The sequence below is a fragment of the Tetrao urogallus genome, assembly GCF_951394365.1.
Source record: "Tetrao urogallus genome assembly, chromosome: 2".
Classification (NCBI taxonomy): domain Eukaryota; kingdom Metazoa; phylum Chordata; class Aves; order Galliformes; family Phasianidae; genus Tetrao; species Tetrao urogallus.
Genome location: NC_136814.1, coordinates 28,627,892 through 28,646,408, shown reverse-complemented (window position 1 = coordinate 28,646,408; position 18,517 = coordinate 28,627,892). Strand labels below are relative to the sequence as shown.

Sequence of the window (18,517 nt, the reverse complement as noted above, 5' to 3'; positions counted from 1 at the left end):
CGTACTACAAGCCCCCTCAAAAATCAGCCTTGAGCTAACCTAGCATTTATGGGAAGAAGCTACTCTGGACAAATATTTTCAAATATAAACAGAGAGATGTGCCAACACAGTTATGGCAGGATATGAAGGATTGTGATCAGTAACTAAGTTAACTGTGCAAAGGAAGAGCCTTATCTAGACACACTCAGATCTGTAATAGCATCACTTCCATGTGGTAAGAGCTCGAATTTGAACGAATAACATTATTTTGCTGGTAAGAGTTGTCTAAGCATTATAATATTTCTTAAACACTGTATGTATGCTGACATAACTAAACTCAATGCTGCATGAACAGTATAACATTAAAAAGAATACACTGGAACAATCTTCTGCTATTTTGTTATGTTCAGTCTTACATAACCACATACACACAAGAGGCTTTCTTCCCATGAAAGCTTCCAATCTGTAACTTGGACCAAAAACAAAAACAACAAAAAAGAGCAGATATGAAACTGAAAACACTATCAAAAAAAAAAAAAAAAAAAAAAAAAAAAAATCACTGAAGTGCATTTAGTCCCATTTAGACTAAATCACATTTAGTCCCTGACAAAAAATGTTGGTTCAAAAAACAAAAACCCCCCAAAAAACCACTGCATATATTCCATTCTATAGAAAGTGTTTTGAATAAACAAAAAAAAGTTATTCACCTGAAAAAAACTTCAAGCAAACTTATTTCACAGCTTGAGTTTATCTTTCAACTTTGCCCTAGAACTGTTTTTCCTGTAATACTCAATGAGCAGTCACTAGTTAATTAATCTTCAAACTGAGATGCAGCAGTGCAAATCTTTTCCATTGCTGATTTTACAGTTTTTCATTCTCAGTCACTTGAATATCAAACTACCTTTGTTTAGATTTTGCAATGATAGCATCACACAAGCAAGTTTATTGACTATGATAAGAATGTTTGCCACATCTGATGTCATTATGATGTTGTTCTACATCTTACTACTGATATAAAAAGGAAGAATGGAAATGCTTTAACAATTACAAAAATGGGAATTTTCCCAGTGGAAACAGAGAAAATTATTTCATATTATGCAAGAGAATTGAGAAGGTAGGGGAGTCAACAAAGCCCAGCTTCAAGTATTATAGCTACACAAGGCACTGGTGACTTTGGAATGTTTAAGGACACCTACTTCAGTTACTGTATTTTACAGTACAACAAGCTTGACTCGTTAGTCACTCAGCTTCAGTGGAATTATTGCATAGAACGGCCCAGTTTATTTGGCACAATTTCAACCTTTCCTCACACCCACCATGCCCTCCATTATAAAACTATCAAATTGCACACTTCCAGGTTCATAAAACTTCCCATATATTTGCAGGTCACTCCTAAACATTTAACATGGAACACACTGTAATTGAAGGCAAAAAATAAGCACTGATATGTGGGAGGTAATTAATAGTCTGTGCCCTGTCACTTCTTAACTGCCCCACTCCTGGGGTGGCAGGAAAGCCAAAACTCCCTACTATCATCTTGCTACTGTATTGCAGGAAGAAGGCTCAGCTGGCAGAAGCACTATCGTTGCTGCCTTCTGTTCATTACACTGCTTACTTTTCTATCTTTGATTTCCTGCAGCTGTCATCCCTGTTTAGCAGGCATCTATCACCTTTTCCTTAGGAGCTGGAGTCAGAGGAAGCTCTTGCACTTTGCTAAGTAGAGAAACCTGTGTCTTAAAAGCTGCCTGGCATCCAAAATACTCAGAAAGTCATTAAAACCACAGAAAATCTTCAGTTACCTCAAATAAGTGAGACAGTTTTCGTAAGAAAGACACACAGGATTCAGCTGTAAGAATCTATTCAACAACCAGTGTGAAGCTATTCTCAGCAGGAAACAAAACCACAGCTGACAGGACATCTGTCCAAACTATCAACTGCCTATACTGTAATAGAGCTGAAGAAGCATTCTTAAAATCCACCCAAATAAAGTCAAGGCACTCTCAAAGTGTGAATTATCTCTTTATTTTACTCCTTAAATGTAACATATCTGTGTTCATGTCACCAGTCAAGCTGATAGCTTTAAGACCTTGCACAGACTACGTACCAACTTAATAAAAAACTGTGGTCATACTGCAGCTTCAGTCAGCAAAGATACTAGTGCTACCACAGCAAATTACATGGCAACAGAATAAAATTTACTACTGCCACTCTGCTGTGATAGAATTTCAAAATTTTTCCTTATCCTACTCTTGCCCTCCACCTCAAAAATTTTGGGGGAAAAAAAGTTGGAGACAGAGTATTATTCTAAAAGGGCAAACTGACAGCAATCACTCAACAAAGCTTTCAGACTGCACTGATACCAATGAGAAAGAGTGATTTTCTAAACATGAACTCCAATGCCCTTCAAAAACCCTTGTGCCAACAAGGCAAACTTTGATTACAGAATTGCCCTCTATGATTCTGCAGTCACGTACACACCACTTACACAGGCCTGAAGGTTGAAATTCTAACTTACCTGGCACGTTATCATAACCCAACTACTTAACTTGATTTTAGCATATTTGCATTACGGTCTGTAAAGGTACTTAGTAAAAAACTGTAACAGCTGCATCTGTGGTAGGATATTGCAGCCGGACTGCTAAAGGAGAAACCAAGTTTGATTATATCACTTTTCCTTATGCAGCTGCTTGGCTCTAGATACCTCCTCTGTTCCTTGGGTACCTGGAGGAGACTCATCAGCCTCACTTCTCTCAAACACTAGAAAAAACATTTAGAGCTGCTGTTTCTCTGATAGGAGACCACACATGATTCTTGAGCAACTTTCCTTCAAAGATTTTCCTACTCGCTTAGAGTAGGTTGGGAGTGCAAAAAAGGAGCAGCAATATAAGTACTAGAAGTCATGCACAGAAGTCATCACTGAATTTTACATTTTCGCCAAGCCACCAGAACAAGTAAACCAACCAACCACAACACAAACCAACTAAAACAATAACAAAACCAAACAGATGACTATGCTTTCTACCTCAGGACCTTGACAGCCCTTTGCAATATTATTTTCAAGTTCTGTTAGATACGTCACTTGATAGCCAGCATCATCTGACAACCTCATGCCTTACTCTAGAATCCGAACTAACATTAAGGAATTGACATCCTAGATGATAAGAAGGATCAGAATTCAGACATCCATTATAGGTTCAATTGGGACTTTCTTTTTGTACCTGTTGCAACCTGGAAGTGTCACACAGGTTTTGTTTCTGAGCAGCTGGAACTTGCTTACACAACATTTGCAAGATGCTGGCACAGAAAGTCAATTTACTATTTGTCAGATTGCTCAATCACAATTTGCTTCTACCATTTGGCTAAGGCAGAAACGTAGTCCCTCAGAGAGGCAGCAGCAACAACCAATCCCACATTAAGAATTAGAAACAAGTCAATCATGAGAAGCACTGCAGATGCACACAGTAGAAAAGGAACGTAACTTCAGACTCAGCAGAGGCTATAATATATCATAATACATATTACTAGGTTTCTTAATCCCTTTTCAGTGCTCATGTTTCTTCCTCTTAAGAAAACAGTGTATGAAGTTGAAGCCTAAAACATTTCAGAAGCTATTTCACACCCAATATTTTCTTTTATCCACTGGAATTCACATAACACAAGAACAAAAGGTAATTTCCTTACTGATTTGACTGTAAATAGAGCCGCTAGGGTAAGCCATGCCTAGGAGGGATCTCTCCTGCCTACAATTAAAATGTTGGTAAGTACATAATTATTACTGTAATATCTAAGGCTTCTAATACGGAGATGTGATAAAGTAAGAAGGATAAAAACAGAACACAAACTGCAAGTCCAAGGTTCCGTGCTGGCGTTTTGTGTTTTGGAGAAAAGATACCATAATACTAGATTCATCTGTTGAAAAACCCAAATCAGAAGACAGAACACAAAGGATGACAGTTACGACTTTTTTGCCATCCCTTCAACAAACAGAGCTAGTGAAGATGAGGAGTACATACTGCATACTATATTTCAGGATTTTAATCTGACTTTAAGCGTAGGTATCCTGCGGATGTTTGTAGCAACATGCACAACATCACGATGATAGCATAGTGGTATTTTAATTTAAATGAAGAATACACAAAAGTCCAACTCTCCCAATTGTCCCCTATTAATGTATCTTGTTTACTTCTAGGGAGCAGACTCAGAGCTTAATGAGCTGAACTAATCCTGGACTAAGCTAAACCTGAAGATGTCTTCAATGAAGAAATCTAAGACACGAGCTACTTGCTCATGGGCATTAAACCCATAGGATCACATGAGAGTCAGCAGAAAATAAAAGTTCCTGCAAATATAGCGATCATCATGTCCTTAACACCAGTAGTTTTGTTCTCTAAGTCTATTCCTATTGGCCTGCACTGCCTGCTAATGTAGACAGGGTTTTAGAGCACTTTGTTCCCAGTTTTAACAGGAGAACACAATGAGAACAAAAAGATTATCCCAGTGGCTTAAAAAATATATAGATATTATCATGTTTCTTCAACCCCAATAAGATTGTAATGCTAGTTTACTACTAGACAAATATACCAATGGAACTTATGACAAACTTTACCTCAAAAAAACAAACAAACAAAAAACAAACCACAACATTTTTCATTTAAGCCATTGTTAAGAAGACCCGAGAAAGGAAAATTTCATTTTCAGTCTGGGAAACAGTTATCACAATACTATCCTGCTTTCAAGACCACTATCATGAGATCTGAACACAGAACACAGCTAAGATAAAAATAAGATATGAATGTCCATATTTCTGGTTATAGCTTTCCTGTTAATCAAACTATTGACTGCCGTTTGCAATCCAGCTTGCTTCTGTTTGCAAGCTTATATGTTAACGTCTATTCGTAGTACCAGTATGAAATGCAATTGTTTTAAAGGTCAACACTATCCAAAACAATTCATTTTGTATAATTAATATTAATAAGAAAAGCAACAATTTATTTTAAAATGGAAATCTACACAAAGTCATAATTAAACTCAATTTTCTCTGGCTGAAGAAGGTGTATTGCAATAACAAGATATACAGGGGTTTTATGGTCTTAAAGACAACAGGCTGTTAATAATCTGAAGGTCTACTGGCATATACCATTATCTCTGGAGCAGAGCTTGCTAGAAAATACACCTAATAGCAGAAGGTAACATGTCAGGCAGTAGAAACATTCTGTCCCCAAAGTAACAGGACAATATACTACAAGCATTCAAGGATTAAGCCCATAGCAGGAAAATCAGAACTTCTGATGAAGTGCTATTGCTCCATCAGCTGAGAGTTGCTGCGTATGCACTATCAGCTTTGTTTAACTATGTTCCAAGAAAGTTTAAACAATATAAAGGTTAAACAGAAAAGGGGGCAGGGACAGATGAAATGCAACAGGAAAGCATGTCTGGTTACACATGACTTTGCGTGAAGGTGCACACAGAAAAAAGCTATGGTATAAAGTAGCACTGCCTGTCCTCAAGTTTCCTTATCTAATGCTGCCATAGCAGTATCTACAATCAATAGACTGAGATGCCACAGAGGCACTGTGGACAGCGATCCTATATTTTAATCTCCATTCCTCTCTGCTGAAAGAGAGCGCAGAACTAAAGTTACACATTTGTAAACATCTACCAATAGCTATTTCTTAGGCATGAGCCTGATGTGTGCTGTCAAATCGTTAGGTGGGAAGTATTAGGTATTGCTGTTAATGTCTTTGCTGTTCATCATTTGCTTTGTCCTTGTCTGGTTGTTGCTCATTTTTACGTTCTTCAGATCACGCAAAAGGACAGATTGTCTGGCATTTAAGCTATGGAATTCAGTCTCCAATTAAGTCTCCTCTACCTTCAATACGTTAGGTAGAAGGAATCAGGAAGTAAACAGACTACCAAACAAGCCCTAGTTGTCTAGAATCTTCCATATTGTATTTATTCACCTCTTCATGAACACAGGAAAGTAAAGATTATTGGGGGAAAAAAAAAAACCTATACTAACTTTAAATTGGAGAGCAATTCACTCTACTAACAATAAGGAAAAGGTGCGGCCCCTTAATTGAATGTTGAACTCATGAAAAGCATTTAAAACTTAACACAAGGTTTTAGAAAATTTGAATTCAGAAGTGCACCTGTCAGTATTTGCAAATGGAGAAGACATCCTGGCTTGGAAAAAAAAAAAAAAAAAAAAAAAAAAAAAAAAAAAAAAAAAAAAAATCAGAGGAGAAACCACTATTGAGCCACTTGAGGTTATTTCCTTTAGAATAATCCTCCTGTGTGCCAAGTATATCTTAGCTGAAGCTCTCCTTAAGAATCTTCTAAATATTTGTTCACAGCACTGGGCTTTAAGTCTAAACATTCAAGTTTCTAAAGCTCTTTGTCAGGACAGTTTACAGTCCTGCATGCTTTTCAAATAAAGACCTCAGTTATTTGCTTTTGTAAGTTTGCCTGCTTTTCCTGAGCTTAGCTAGTTTCTCTTCTCATTTTATTACTTGGTATAGAAAGTAACCATTTTCACTTACCTTTAAATTATTCCCTTCCTTTTCACTAGCCTTGAGGTTTATCAGTGGAAAGCTTTTCTTTCCTTGATGACTATGGTGGACCAGCAAAACAGATTTCCTAGTAAACAAGATGTAGTTCAGTGTTGCAAACCTTTGCTCATATAAATAGTGGTATGAGGGTCAAGAGAACTCCTCCTTGCATGAATAGCTCCTTTATCATTAAGCTGATGTTTCACAATCAGGATGGAGCAATAAAGAGTAAAAGTAAGGAACTAGAGAAGAGGGAAACGATCACATTACTCTTCGTTTGCTTTGTGTCCAAAACTCATTTGTACAGGAGGGTAAGAGAAGGCGCCATCACTGTGGGTCTCACAGCCTTCTCTCTTCCTCCTCCTAAAGTGTCCCAGGACTCTGAGCCATAGCAGCAAGCCAGGGCAAAGCCATAGAGTTCTATACAACAGCCTACACACACTCCAGTCAAACACTTATAATATAAGGGTTTAAGTAGCATTACTCCAGTAAGAGTTTAGGAAATACTTTCATGGCACTTATAATACTTGACAGCAAATAGATTCTTCACATAAGACTGCTAGATGCTACTTTTAAGCTTATTCTTAGGTATTTAGGATTAGGGAAGAAATACCTTCTAGCTATCCTAAAACACACGTCTTACAAGATTTGTGAAAGTGTTATGTATTTCAATAAAGTTTATTGCAGTGTATTTCTACAGTAATCAGGTGTTGTGAAATCTTCTATTACAGAATACAAGCCCTAGAGAGTATTTGACAAAATACAATCCCCTTAAGAATCACTCATATTGAAGGTACAAACGTGCCACTCTCTATATGAATTGAAAACCTGTGCCGACAACCTCATCATTTTTTTTTGAACAGTTAAGATCACCCTACACATTTAACTTTGCATCCATTCCATACAGAACTTCCACTCCACTTACAGCTAACGTTAGGCTGAGGTGAACACACAAGCTAACCTGGGTGGGGAACAAGGGCAGCAGAGAGATCTGTCTCTGATTAAGTCAGTCCTTGTCACTTTTCAGCTGGCTTCTGCAAACAAAATTGGTATTGTTAGTTCAACTTAAACATTTATTGGCATCTTTGCATTTTAACAACCATTTAACTTTTTATATATGGTTATATTTGGTGAAAAACTTTATCCTATGTGTATCCTATGAGAATATCAGACAAGTAATTAGAAGAGTTCGGTGTGGCTGTGAAGAGTCACATGAGCATCAGCGGGGACCACAAGCAGAGTGAGAGGAAAAGCTCTAAGATGAACTGGAGGCTGTGAAACTGAAAACAAAAGCTGGGAAATAAGTCAAGTCATGCAAAATTCTAAGAACTAGTTCAAGGAGTCCATGGAAGTGGCTCAGTGGAGCAAAAGAAAAGTGTGGGTAAAGAAAAAAAACGCGTATTTTAAAGTCAGTGATGACAAATTGTAAAACACTATATTTGGAGGCTTTGTATGAGTGCAAGATGGCCAGGATTTGCCAAAAGAAAACAGAGATTTGTAACATTTTAAAGAATCATAAAAACCCAACAGAAAAAGCACAGATAGAGGTCAACAAATAACCATTACAAATACTATTTGCAGTATACTTTACAGCTCATTCAAGATGAAACCATTATTACCTTCTATGACTTCTTGTTTATTTTCCCCCTCTTAGCTTCAGCTGGACTAAGTTTCACCCTGTCACCCTCCTCTGTAGGAAATGCTACTTCTCCCCTTCCAATCACTTCTCATGCTGAATAAGAACAGCAACAAAACTACAAATCCAGAATAAAGCAAATAGTATAGTTTCCAGTCACCAGACAGCGTGAAAGAGCAAGCAAAGATTTGTATTTCAGCTAAACTGGGCTGAAGATGACAGCAGAATATCTACAAGGGATCATCAGACCAGCAAGATCGGACAGGGAAAGTTAAGGTATAATTGGAAGTAGTACAGAGGCAAAACAGGAATACAAGAATATCACCAGGAGCCAACACACTGAAGAGGGAAGTCCCTCCTCCACTTTGTGGTGTGCAGAGGTACTCAAACCAATTACTTTGATCTGCCTATAGTTTGCCTTATGCTGCTTTTCTTCTCATCAACTCCGCACCCATTCACACTCTACAATGCATTATCTCATGTGGTCCATCTGCCCTAGAATTTTTTTTTCCTAGTCTTTTTGTTTTAGAAAAAAGCTTTATACTGCTGCAGGATTAATTGTGGTAAGGGTCACAGAAAAACACTAGCTAAATAATTCCCTCATACCAGTGTGAGTTTTATTCTAAACTGAGCCAGAATCTAGATTCTGAATTATATCAGCAGCAAGTTAAACACTGCAGGCTTAAGGCACACCCCAATCCAGATGAGGTTCTTCTCCTGGGAATAGATAACCTAGAGTAAGATTTCAGTTAAGATTCTAGTGCAGCAAAGCATGCATGTCTTTCATTTTCCAGCATCCCTTCACAATTTCAAGCCTCCATTCACTGTTTCACTGTATACTACAAAACTGTAGTTAACAGAAAGCACTAAGACAGAAATGGTAAGGACACAACCAACAGAAAGCTCTATCTGAAGCAGACACGAAACAGTCACTAGCTGAAGGAATAAATGTTAAACCACAAACTTATAACATCAAGAACCATATCTCTTCAAAGCTCGCACAAAACTGATTATGCCAACAGAATGAATGAGTCATTTCCCTAGTATTTTAGTAGACTTTTTGTAAATTTTAGGAATAAAGTTGAGAAGGAAAAAAAATAAAAGCCCAGAGCACGATGACCATAAGATCTAGTCAATATAAGCATTTCTGAAATTAAGTCCCGAGGGACTCCTTTTCACCACGAGTCCCTCATATCTGGGCAGCCTATTTTCCGTGGCTTGCCTCTGCTTGCCACAATGTTTCAATCGACACCGCATCCACCAAAAGGCTCTAAGTTTATACTACTCCGACACTTACTACGTGATATCGATTAATGATTAGTTTCGAAGAAGCATTCTGCCAGATAGGAAATGAGGCAATTATCAGCTCCTTATGGCTCAGAAACTCTCAGTCACTCGCCCAAAGTACAATCTCAGCGCAGAAACAGCGAGCATCCCTGCGTCAAGGCGTTCATTTCTGACCTGCCTGCACCTCTCCTTCAGGCTTGCAGCCTGACTGACCTCGCGGACCTCTGCTCAGACCCCCACACGTGTTTTCCTCACAATGAGAGCACTCACTACGGAGGAAAAAAAAAAAAAAAAAGAAAAAAGGAGAGAAAAAAAAAATAAATACTAATCCAGACCAAACTGAAAAGGATCAAGACTTGGCTTCACCTACTCTTCCTCACACACAACGTCCATTGAGGCAGGAGAAACCACTCCGGGTGCTGAAACAAGAGCTGCATTCACAACCAACGCGCCGGACAGGAGCGGGAGCACCCACCCGGCCACCTCGTCATCCCCACGCGCAAGAAGCGCCCACCCCGAGGCACCCCACACTCTTTTATTGCGGGGATGAGGAGCAGGGACCTACCTGATCGCTCTGCCATTAAGCAGTGAAGGCGGGCGGAGATCGTTCCCCGCGCTCCCGGGACAGTTTCAGGGACCCGCTGCGCTTTGCGAGGAGGGGACGGCCGCCGGCTTCCCCGCGGGCAGCCCCGCGCTGCCCCATTGCGTACCGCCCCGGACGCCCGCCGGCACCTGCCACCCTGCCTGGTACCCCTTTCCCCACCGTACCTGCAAGATCTTGTCCAGCCCCTCCTGGCCCAGGCAGGGGAACTGCTTGAGTAGCTCCGTCTTCTGCCGTTTGTAGTCGTCGGTAGCCGAGCGCCAGTGCGGCTCCTCAAGCACCTCGAAGATCGCCGCCCCGATGGACAGGTAGAAGATGATAGCCGAGGTCAGCAAGGGGCCCCTGTCCACCATGGTGCCGCGGCGCGCGGGCGGGGAGGGCGGATGGGCGGGCGGCTGCCCCGCGCTGCGGCCGAGGGTGTCCGAAGCCGCCCTGTCCTTCCCCTGACACCTCTGCCTTCCCCGCCGTCCGCCGTGCCTCCTCTCTGGCCTCTGCCGCTTTCCCTTAGAGCCTTCTACACTCCCCTCCCACTCTCCTCCTCCCTCTCTCCTCCTCCGCTCCTCTCCGTTCCCCCTGGGCTTGCCTCCTTCCCCCGTATATTTTCCCCTCCCTTCTCAGCAACTATTTGAATTTGGTGCCCTCCCGCTTCCTCCCCCGCCGCCCGCCCAGCTGCGCGCATGCGAGGCTGCCGCCGCCGGTGCGCCCCGAGGTGCCGCCGGCCCCGCCGCGAGGCGCTCCCCGCCCCGCGGCCGCGGTGAGGGGCGGCCGCTGGGGCCCGCCAGGGGGAGAGGGGAACGTGCGACCTCCCCTCCCTTCCCCTCCCCCGCGGCTGTTGGGAGAGGGCGTGGGGGCCGCCGAGGTGAGGCCCTGTGGCCGCGGTGCCCTGGGCGCTTTTCCATTCTTCGAGGAAAAAAAGGGGCGACATCCCTCCGCGACGTGTTTTTATTATTATTTGGGGGCTCGTACCAATGCTGGAAGGTCGTGAAACGAGACCTTTGGCAAAATGCTGGAGGAAAGTCGTCTAGAGCTCTGAGGAGGATGGAAAGAGCGGTAGCCAGGCCTCAGCCTGACAGTGATCCAGGGCACTAGAGACCTTTCAAAGCAGGAACAGCATCTCTTCCTTTGTGCCTATTGTACACTCAATAAATCATACCTTTCTGCATGTTCCCGTGTGTGGGTGTTGTGAGTTTGGCAGCTAGGGTAAGACCCTAGAAGTGACTCCCTAGCTAACTGGAGAGACCTGATAGCAACCTTTCAGTGTCTAAAGGGAGGCTTTTAGAAAGAAGGGGACTCTTTAGTAGGGCCGGCTAAGATAGGACAAAGAGAAATGGTTTCAAACTAAAAGAGGGGAGGATTAGACCAATTTAATGAAAGAGGTTTCTTACAATAAGTTTGGTGAGGCATGGGAACAACCTATCCAGAGAACAGGATGTCCCATCCCTGGAGACACTCAAGGCCAGGCTGGATGGGACTCTGAGCACATGATCTGGCTGTACGAACAGGGATAGTCCCTGTTCATTGCAGGGGAGTTGTACCAGATGGTCTTAAGAAAGGGTTCCATTCAAGTCAAACGATTCTATGATTCTGTGTGAGTGGTTCAAACCCTTTGATGGTAAAGTTCACCAGCTTTCTCCACTGGTGGAATCATTCTTGGGCATTGCTCACAGCCTCCATGGTCACATGGAAGGTGGCCTGCCTGTTTTTTTGTGAATAGGCTTTGAAATAAGATTTAAATAGTGGGGGAAAGAATCACAGAATGGCTTACCTTGGAGGGGAACTTAAAGCCTCCACAGTTCCAACCCCCTGCCATGGGCAGGGTTGCCATGCACCAGCTCAGGCTGCCCAGGGCCTCACCCAATCTGGCCTTGACACCTTCAGGGATGTGCCATACACAGCTTCTCTGAGCAACCTGCTCCTCACTACCTTCTGAGTAAATAATTTATTTCTACATCCCACCTAAATCTCCCGTCTTTTAGTTTAAAGCCATTTTCCATTGTCACATCAGTATCAGACCATGTAAAAAAGTGATCTCTCTCTTGCTGCAATGAGATCTCTCCACATCCTTCTCTTCTACAAGCTAAGCAAGCCCAACTCTCTCAACCTTTCTTCACAGGAGAGACGCTCTAGCCCTTTGAGCATCCTTGTGCCCCCCTTCTTGTCCTGAAGTAGCATGTCAGTGACAGAATGTAGCAGTGTGTTGTTACATGATATGACAAAGAGCTCTGACTCCTCCAGCCCCTTTCCCCCTAAACAGGAAGAAAACAATAAAGAAAATTGAGGTGTTCATAGGACTTCAGGATGCTTAGGTATATCAGCTGAAGCTCACACTCCAAAAGCCGGCTGAAATTTCTCATGTGGACCTGATTGAAATAGGAGAATGGAGAATAGAGAGTTGGGAAGAGGAAAGAAACAAGGACAAAATATACAGAGTATGAGAAAAGTAAAAGAAAAGCATGTGGAGAGCAAAGAAACTGCCCCAGTTAGGAGGTATCCATAGACATCTATCCCTAAAACTTTGACTCATGCCAAATGGATGCTCGTGTGAGACTGCCCACAGAAATTTACATGGCACATTAACATTACTGCCTAGTAGCTTGTATAGTGCTTTGCGCAAATACATCTGCAAGAGGCTCCTGGCAGCCTAAAAGCAGAATTGGAGAAACCACAAAATCCACAAGCATGTTACGTGATCAGCATCACTGTGGTCGCATGGGATTCCCCAGTTATGTAAAGGCAACATTAAGAAGACAAAAGGAGTGCTGAACTGCAGTAGTAAAAAATCAAAATGGGAATTATGTGCTAGAGGAGAAATGAAGTAGAAGATGACATTAAGAACATTTTTAAAATAATGACATAGGGGAACTGAAGTAACTTATTGTAAGCAAAAACAGGGGACGTTTCATGAAGTTGGAAGGTAGAGCTCTTAATCACACACACACACACACACACACACAAAAAAAAAAAAAAAAAAAGAGAGAGTTCATGGTTACTGTGTGAAAATTATTCCCATGTGTTATCACTTGGCCCAAGACCTTTGCAAGACTTGAAAAACCATTGGCCATATAAATGAATAACATGAGCATCCATCATTGCATTCCTTAATGATTTAAATTTAAAGTAAAAAATTGTAAGGTATGTAAAAACTTAGAGCAAGAGCTCTCCAATAGTACAAACTATAATGTAATTCTCCTTTTGGTGTTTCCACACCTTCTTCTGAATCACCTGCAAATGGTTAGGGTATTCCAACAGCAGGAACAGTAGTCTGACACGTTACAGCAGTGTTACACTTGTGTGTTCCTGACCCTGAACATCTGTGCTTCATAACTGGAAGGTATTTAATTCAATTTTGAAACTGTACTCTTCTCCATCTGTCTCCAAGTCTCTAAAGGCCCATTTATACCATTGAAACTCTATCCTAAAGGGATGAGGAGTGGCACAAATGACCCTGGACCTACTGCAATTGTATAAAGTGAATGAGAACAAAACCACTTTCAGGTATTTTACAGAAAGTTTGTTTGTGATTTTGATTCAACATTTCTGCTCTCTGCTCTAAACTCGCAATCACTGATTGCTTAATTAGTGCTCTCAGTAACTGAGTCAGTCAGTGTTTGAAAACAAACAAACCTGCAAATCACATACCATTTTTCCCTATGTTGAAATGCTATTGCACTTGCTTGACTGTCTCCTTGTGTTTCTCTGAATTTCAAAGAGATAAGCCTCGTAAGGAATATGGTCTAGAAGAATAGCCCACTCCCTGATGAACAGTAGCCAACTGCTCCTGCAAGTTAGAAGTGATCCTCTGTGTACCAACAAACTTCTTGTATTTACATATTCCACTTTGATTTCTTTATCTTCTGCAGAGCAAATTATAAGGCATTTTCTCATGTCTAAGTGAGTGTAACAAGAAAGAATGTTTCTGTAGCTGGTCTCTCTTTGCACCTCCTCATTTAAAATGCTTCTCCTGACCTCATAAAATGTCCCATACTCTTTTATTCATGGCTGTTTTAAACTCTGTTTCCCTTGGATTAAACAGTACGCCCATTGTTAACCCACAGCACCTGCCACATAGGCCCCACAGCTTTTCATGCTAGCTAAATTAACGAAAAGGCTGGGGTTATTCACTCAAATGCTTTAAAATCTCATTAAAAAATCAGGGGAGAAACAGCAGATAGCACTGTGGTGAGTAATACCACAAGTATCAATCATTTGTTTTATTTGCAGAGGTCATTATTCAGGCTGTCCAGTCCAAAAGGAAATCTCTTTCATCCAAGCTGTATGTCTAAGACACATTTGCTGTACAGATGTTTCCTAGAACAGCCTGAAATGAATAAATGTCAGAAAATATTTTAGATGAAGCAAATAAAAGACATTATTTTGGCTAAGAAAACCTGTCATGTAATGGCAAAGTCCACATATTGAACTGAATATGAACAAGGAAAAACACTTAGGCTTCTTCAAGCTTGTGCTATTTTTCACTTGGAAGTTTATTTTTGGCTGGTCAGTCGCTCTGCTCTGTATGATACCTGTACCTGTCACTTCTACATCATTCTGTTTTCTTTATCCATCACAACATGGGCACCTTCAATATTGTTTTCAAGTATTATACATCTAGCCATAGTTTTTAAGTAAGCTGAGGTGCATACTATCTTGACTAGCAGTTCTGCTTCTTTGGAAAAGTTGTTTGTGCACAGAAAGGGTAAGGCTGGTCTACAGATGATGCAGAACTTTACATGAGACATTTGTAGAAAGTTCAAATTTTTTCCATGCGCTCATTCACACCTTTTGGCCTAAATGTTTATACATAGCACATTTTCTGTCCATGTGTGTTGTACCACAAATATACAGTAACATATCCTAAATCAGAAACAGAATAAAATCTTTAGCAAAATAATGCACATACCACTGCAACAGACTTCTTCACCCATGGTCAGATAATGAGTGAACAAACACCACATGACAGATGTTAGTCATACCACTTAATGAATAACTGGTGATGTGTACAATACCTGTGTGGAATAGCTATAATGTGTTCAATGAAATTTACACATCTGGACCGTCTTGTTTTTTGCAGATGTATCCACAGTGCTCAAAATAAGTGTCTTCATCAGGAGGTCGAAAAAGTTCAATTTTTTTTGTTTTATATTTTCTTAACTGCTGTGTTTTTCAGCCATCTACAACAGTCATGGGATCTTTGTAACTGAGTGATGAAACCCTATTTCCTTCAAAGTATTTTACAAAGAAGGACTCTAGCCTTCACTTTTTGTTTCTCCATGACCTGAATTTTGCAGCTGAATGCTGGTAGTACCAAGTATTTATGATAGACCTTGACTTTGACATTTGTGCACGTGATCTGGACAGTTCAGAATACAGCTGCCCAAGAAAGTACAGCTTGGATAATACTGGCCCTGAACTGAGTTTATCTTCATGATACCTGCAGCACATTAGTATTCTAGATGGTGTGCTGGAGGTTGTTTTAGTACCATGGCAACAGAATCAGTGAATAATCCAACAATCTGTTATGTTGTTATGTAAAACATTGCTGCTGAGTTTTATTTTGGTGTGATTAAGAAAGAGTTAAATTCTATTTGTGTACAGTAATATGTTTGAATGCCTGCACATTTCACTGAGATTTACATGCCAAACCAGTTTAAATTAACTTGCATCAGTCTTGTGTCACGGCACAAAAGAGCTTCTCCAGTGCTATGGAGTGGGTGACAGTAAGACCAGAGAAGAGAATTCAAGGATCTGCCAGCCTTCCCCCAAGTGGGGTTGTGTAGCAGCACATCTGTGTACAACGGGGGCCCTTGTATGGGACCAGGAAGTTTCCACATCGGGCTCCCTTCCATGCCTACCTCACGTTTTGTTAGTCTACCTTGCAACCTACTTTAATAAGCTGTTCCCACCTACTTCTTCCTATTATAGAAACAATGTTACCACATGAGTTCTAGCAGAAGAAAGGAAGAGTGGCTGATGGCTTTTCTTTTTCTTTTTCTTTTTTTTTTAATCTCTTGAAGATAACAAATAAGAACAGATATACACCCCAAAAGCATTGAAAGGAGCACATTCTTATAATTTATGATGTTAGCTGAAATCCTGCAGCAACATCTTGTTAGGTTAGTCTAGGTGTTAACTGGGGGAAAAAAACCAAAATAATAGCCTTTGAATGAATAAGTGAGAGGGTCAGTTATGTGCTGTTAAATAAGCACACGTTTGAGAATTTTTCTGTATAAATGTTCTGGAATGAAAGAAGTGTAATGACCCCTGCTGTCTTCAGGCATGTGCTTCTTCCTTTGAGAAGAAGCCATGGTCTACTTCTGCAACCTCTTTGCGATCCTTCCTCTATCGTGTATGAAAAAAGAAGACAGCAAAGGCTGTGACATACAGCTGTCCTGCATGAGAAGTGCTTACAAGTTGTTTAACTTACTGTTTATACCCTCCCAGACCATTACCAGGAGAAATATTAAGAGTGTTTGGAGGGAACTTGGATTTCAGTGTTGCCTTCCAGTGGCAAAAAGACCCAGCACAGAAGTAGTGAGAAATCTAGGTCACCAGCGGAGATGACTCTAGGGGGGCAGCATGGCACAAGAATGCCTGAATTAGAACAACAGAGTAACCTCCACCTGATTCTAGTGCTTTAGTCAACAACCAGATTGTTGTCAGTTCTGTAAGCATAAAAGCTGCCTGCAAGCTCTAAATTACACTGGGCCTGGTATTAAGGTGAGTGTCATGCTCTTGCCTCTTAATGGCTTTGCAGGAATGTACTTTGGGGATCGCAGTCAATTACAAGATAATCCATGACTATAGTGGTAAGGCAAGCTAGATGCTGGAGGTTTTCCTCATTTTGTAGCAGTTTGTAGCACTACCCTGTGCTTTCTGTCCAGTGACTTGTTGGTCTTGGAGCAGGACAAAGTCCAAGCAAACTGGAAAAGCAGTGGAAAGAATTGGAGCAGATTAAAGCTGGCCACATTGGTGTTGTGTGACAGCAGTGTTCCCTTCAGGAACACTTCATGGAGAATTCCTGGTGACTCAAATCAGCAAAACAGGAGCAGTGGGGTGTGGGAGAGGCTGCACGGGAATTAGAATTGAGGGTAGGAAGAGAGTGTATGAATAATCAACCTGAAAATCTGCTAAATTTGTGAAAATCTTTGTGGAAGCTGGTGGAGAAGGTGGAAAAGAGAGTGGTGCTGAAGGAGATTTTGACCCCATGAAGATGAAATGAGGTGGTTCTCTGTAAGGTCATCCATATGGAGAGAAGCACCCATATCTGCTTCTTTCACTTAAGAGGACCATCTGGGCCAGACAGAAGTCTCCTGTGTGTATTGCATTCCCAGCGAGGGTTATAGAACATAATGGTTAGCAGGCTTTTAGAGATTCCATAACTCTTTTCCTCTGAATATTAATTATTTATTTTGCTGGAAGCAGAAATACAGAAGAGGAAGAAATAAACAGGACGAAAAAAACCCTACATGGTACTGTTCAGTTATTTAAAAAGGAGATGGGTGGGATCTCAGTAAGGAGATGGGTGAACTCTGTAGATGGCACTACTTCAATCAGAACAGAAAACTGAGTGCTTTCCTAGCACGTGTTAAATTTTTTTTTTAAGAAGTGAGCCATAAGAACAATGGGACCAATCTGCAAATACTTACACAGGTTAGTAGTCTTTGCTCAAGAACTCATGCTGACAGAGAAGCCTTCCAATAATAAAGATTCCTCAGGCTGCCCCTTCAGTCTGCCTTAGCTTCTCCCCTTGCTTCACTCCCTGCCAATCTTTTGTAATTCAGGGACAATGATAGTTAACAGAAGGTGTGTCTTTGATCCTATAAAACAATTTGCATCATCATCTTTAGTGATGAAATTTTCACAGGGAAAGAGGAACAGAACATTTTGCCCAAATTAAGGTTGCCCAAAATAAAGTTGTATCAAGAAGCCTGTAGCACTTCATTTTCATAGGAGAAATCTGATTATAGCAGCCTGCATTTGAGTACAGAAATGTGTCCTGCAGAAACTACAGCACCAATGCTGCTTCCAAGGTAAGTCTAAATGTAGTCTAAAGCTTTCAGATTTGCATTACTGACATTGTGTCACAAGCGTGTGGACATGTTTGGGCTGCCTTGCTGAAGTTACTGTATTACCTGTACAACAGACCACGCAACTTCTGCCTCTACCTTACTGAAAACATTGTTTTCTTTCTGCAGCGAAGAAACTGTGCTGCTTTCACTAAACAGAAGTGGCCAGAACCTGATAGTTGACGTTAACTGTGTTGTATGTTATTTCGGTTTGTGTCTATTATAAACAGATGGCAATACAGCTTTCATTCTGACTAAAGGAACTGATAATTGACACAGAGCTATTAAAACATAACAAACATGCAATGCTTCAGTTGGTTGAATAAAAGAACTGTCAGAAATGCCTTTGCTCTACTGGACTGCCCAGTACAAATACAGCAGCCTTGCTTATTAAACAAGG

General features: G+C 41.0%; 1 protein-coding gene across 1 annotated transcript in view; it reads right to left on the bottom strand.

The window, feature by feature from the left end:
• Positions 1 to 10,404, bottom strand: part of KCNK5 (potassium two pore domain channel subfamily K member 5) — a gene marked incomplete at both ends in the record, with an annotated part of 30,511 nt that extends 20,107 nt beyond the window's left edge. Inside the window, one exon of the mRNA XM_079550519.1 lies at positions 10,219 to 10,404. Within this exon, the coding sequence (XP_079406645.1) occupies positions 10,219 to 10,404 (186 nt within the window). The remainder of the gene's footprint in view (positions 1 to 10,218) is intronic.
• Between the last annotated feature and the right edge of the window lie 8,113 nt (positions 10,405 to 18,517).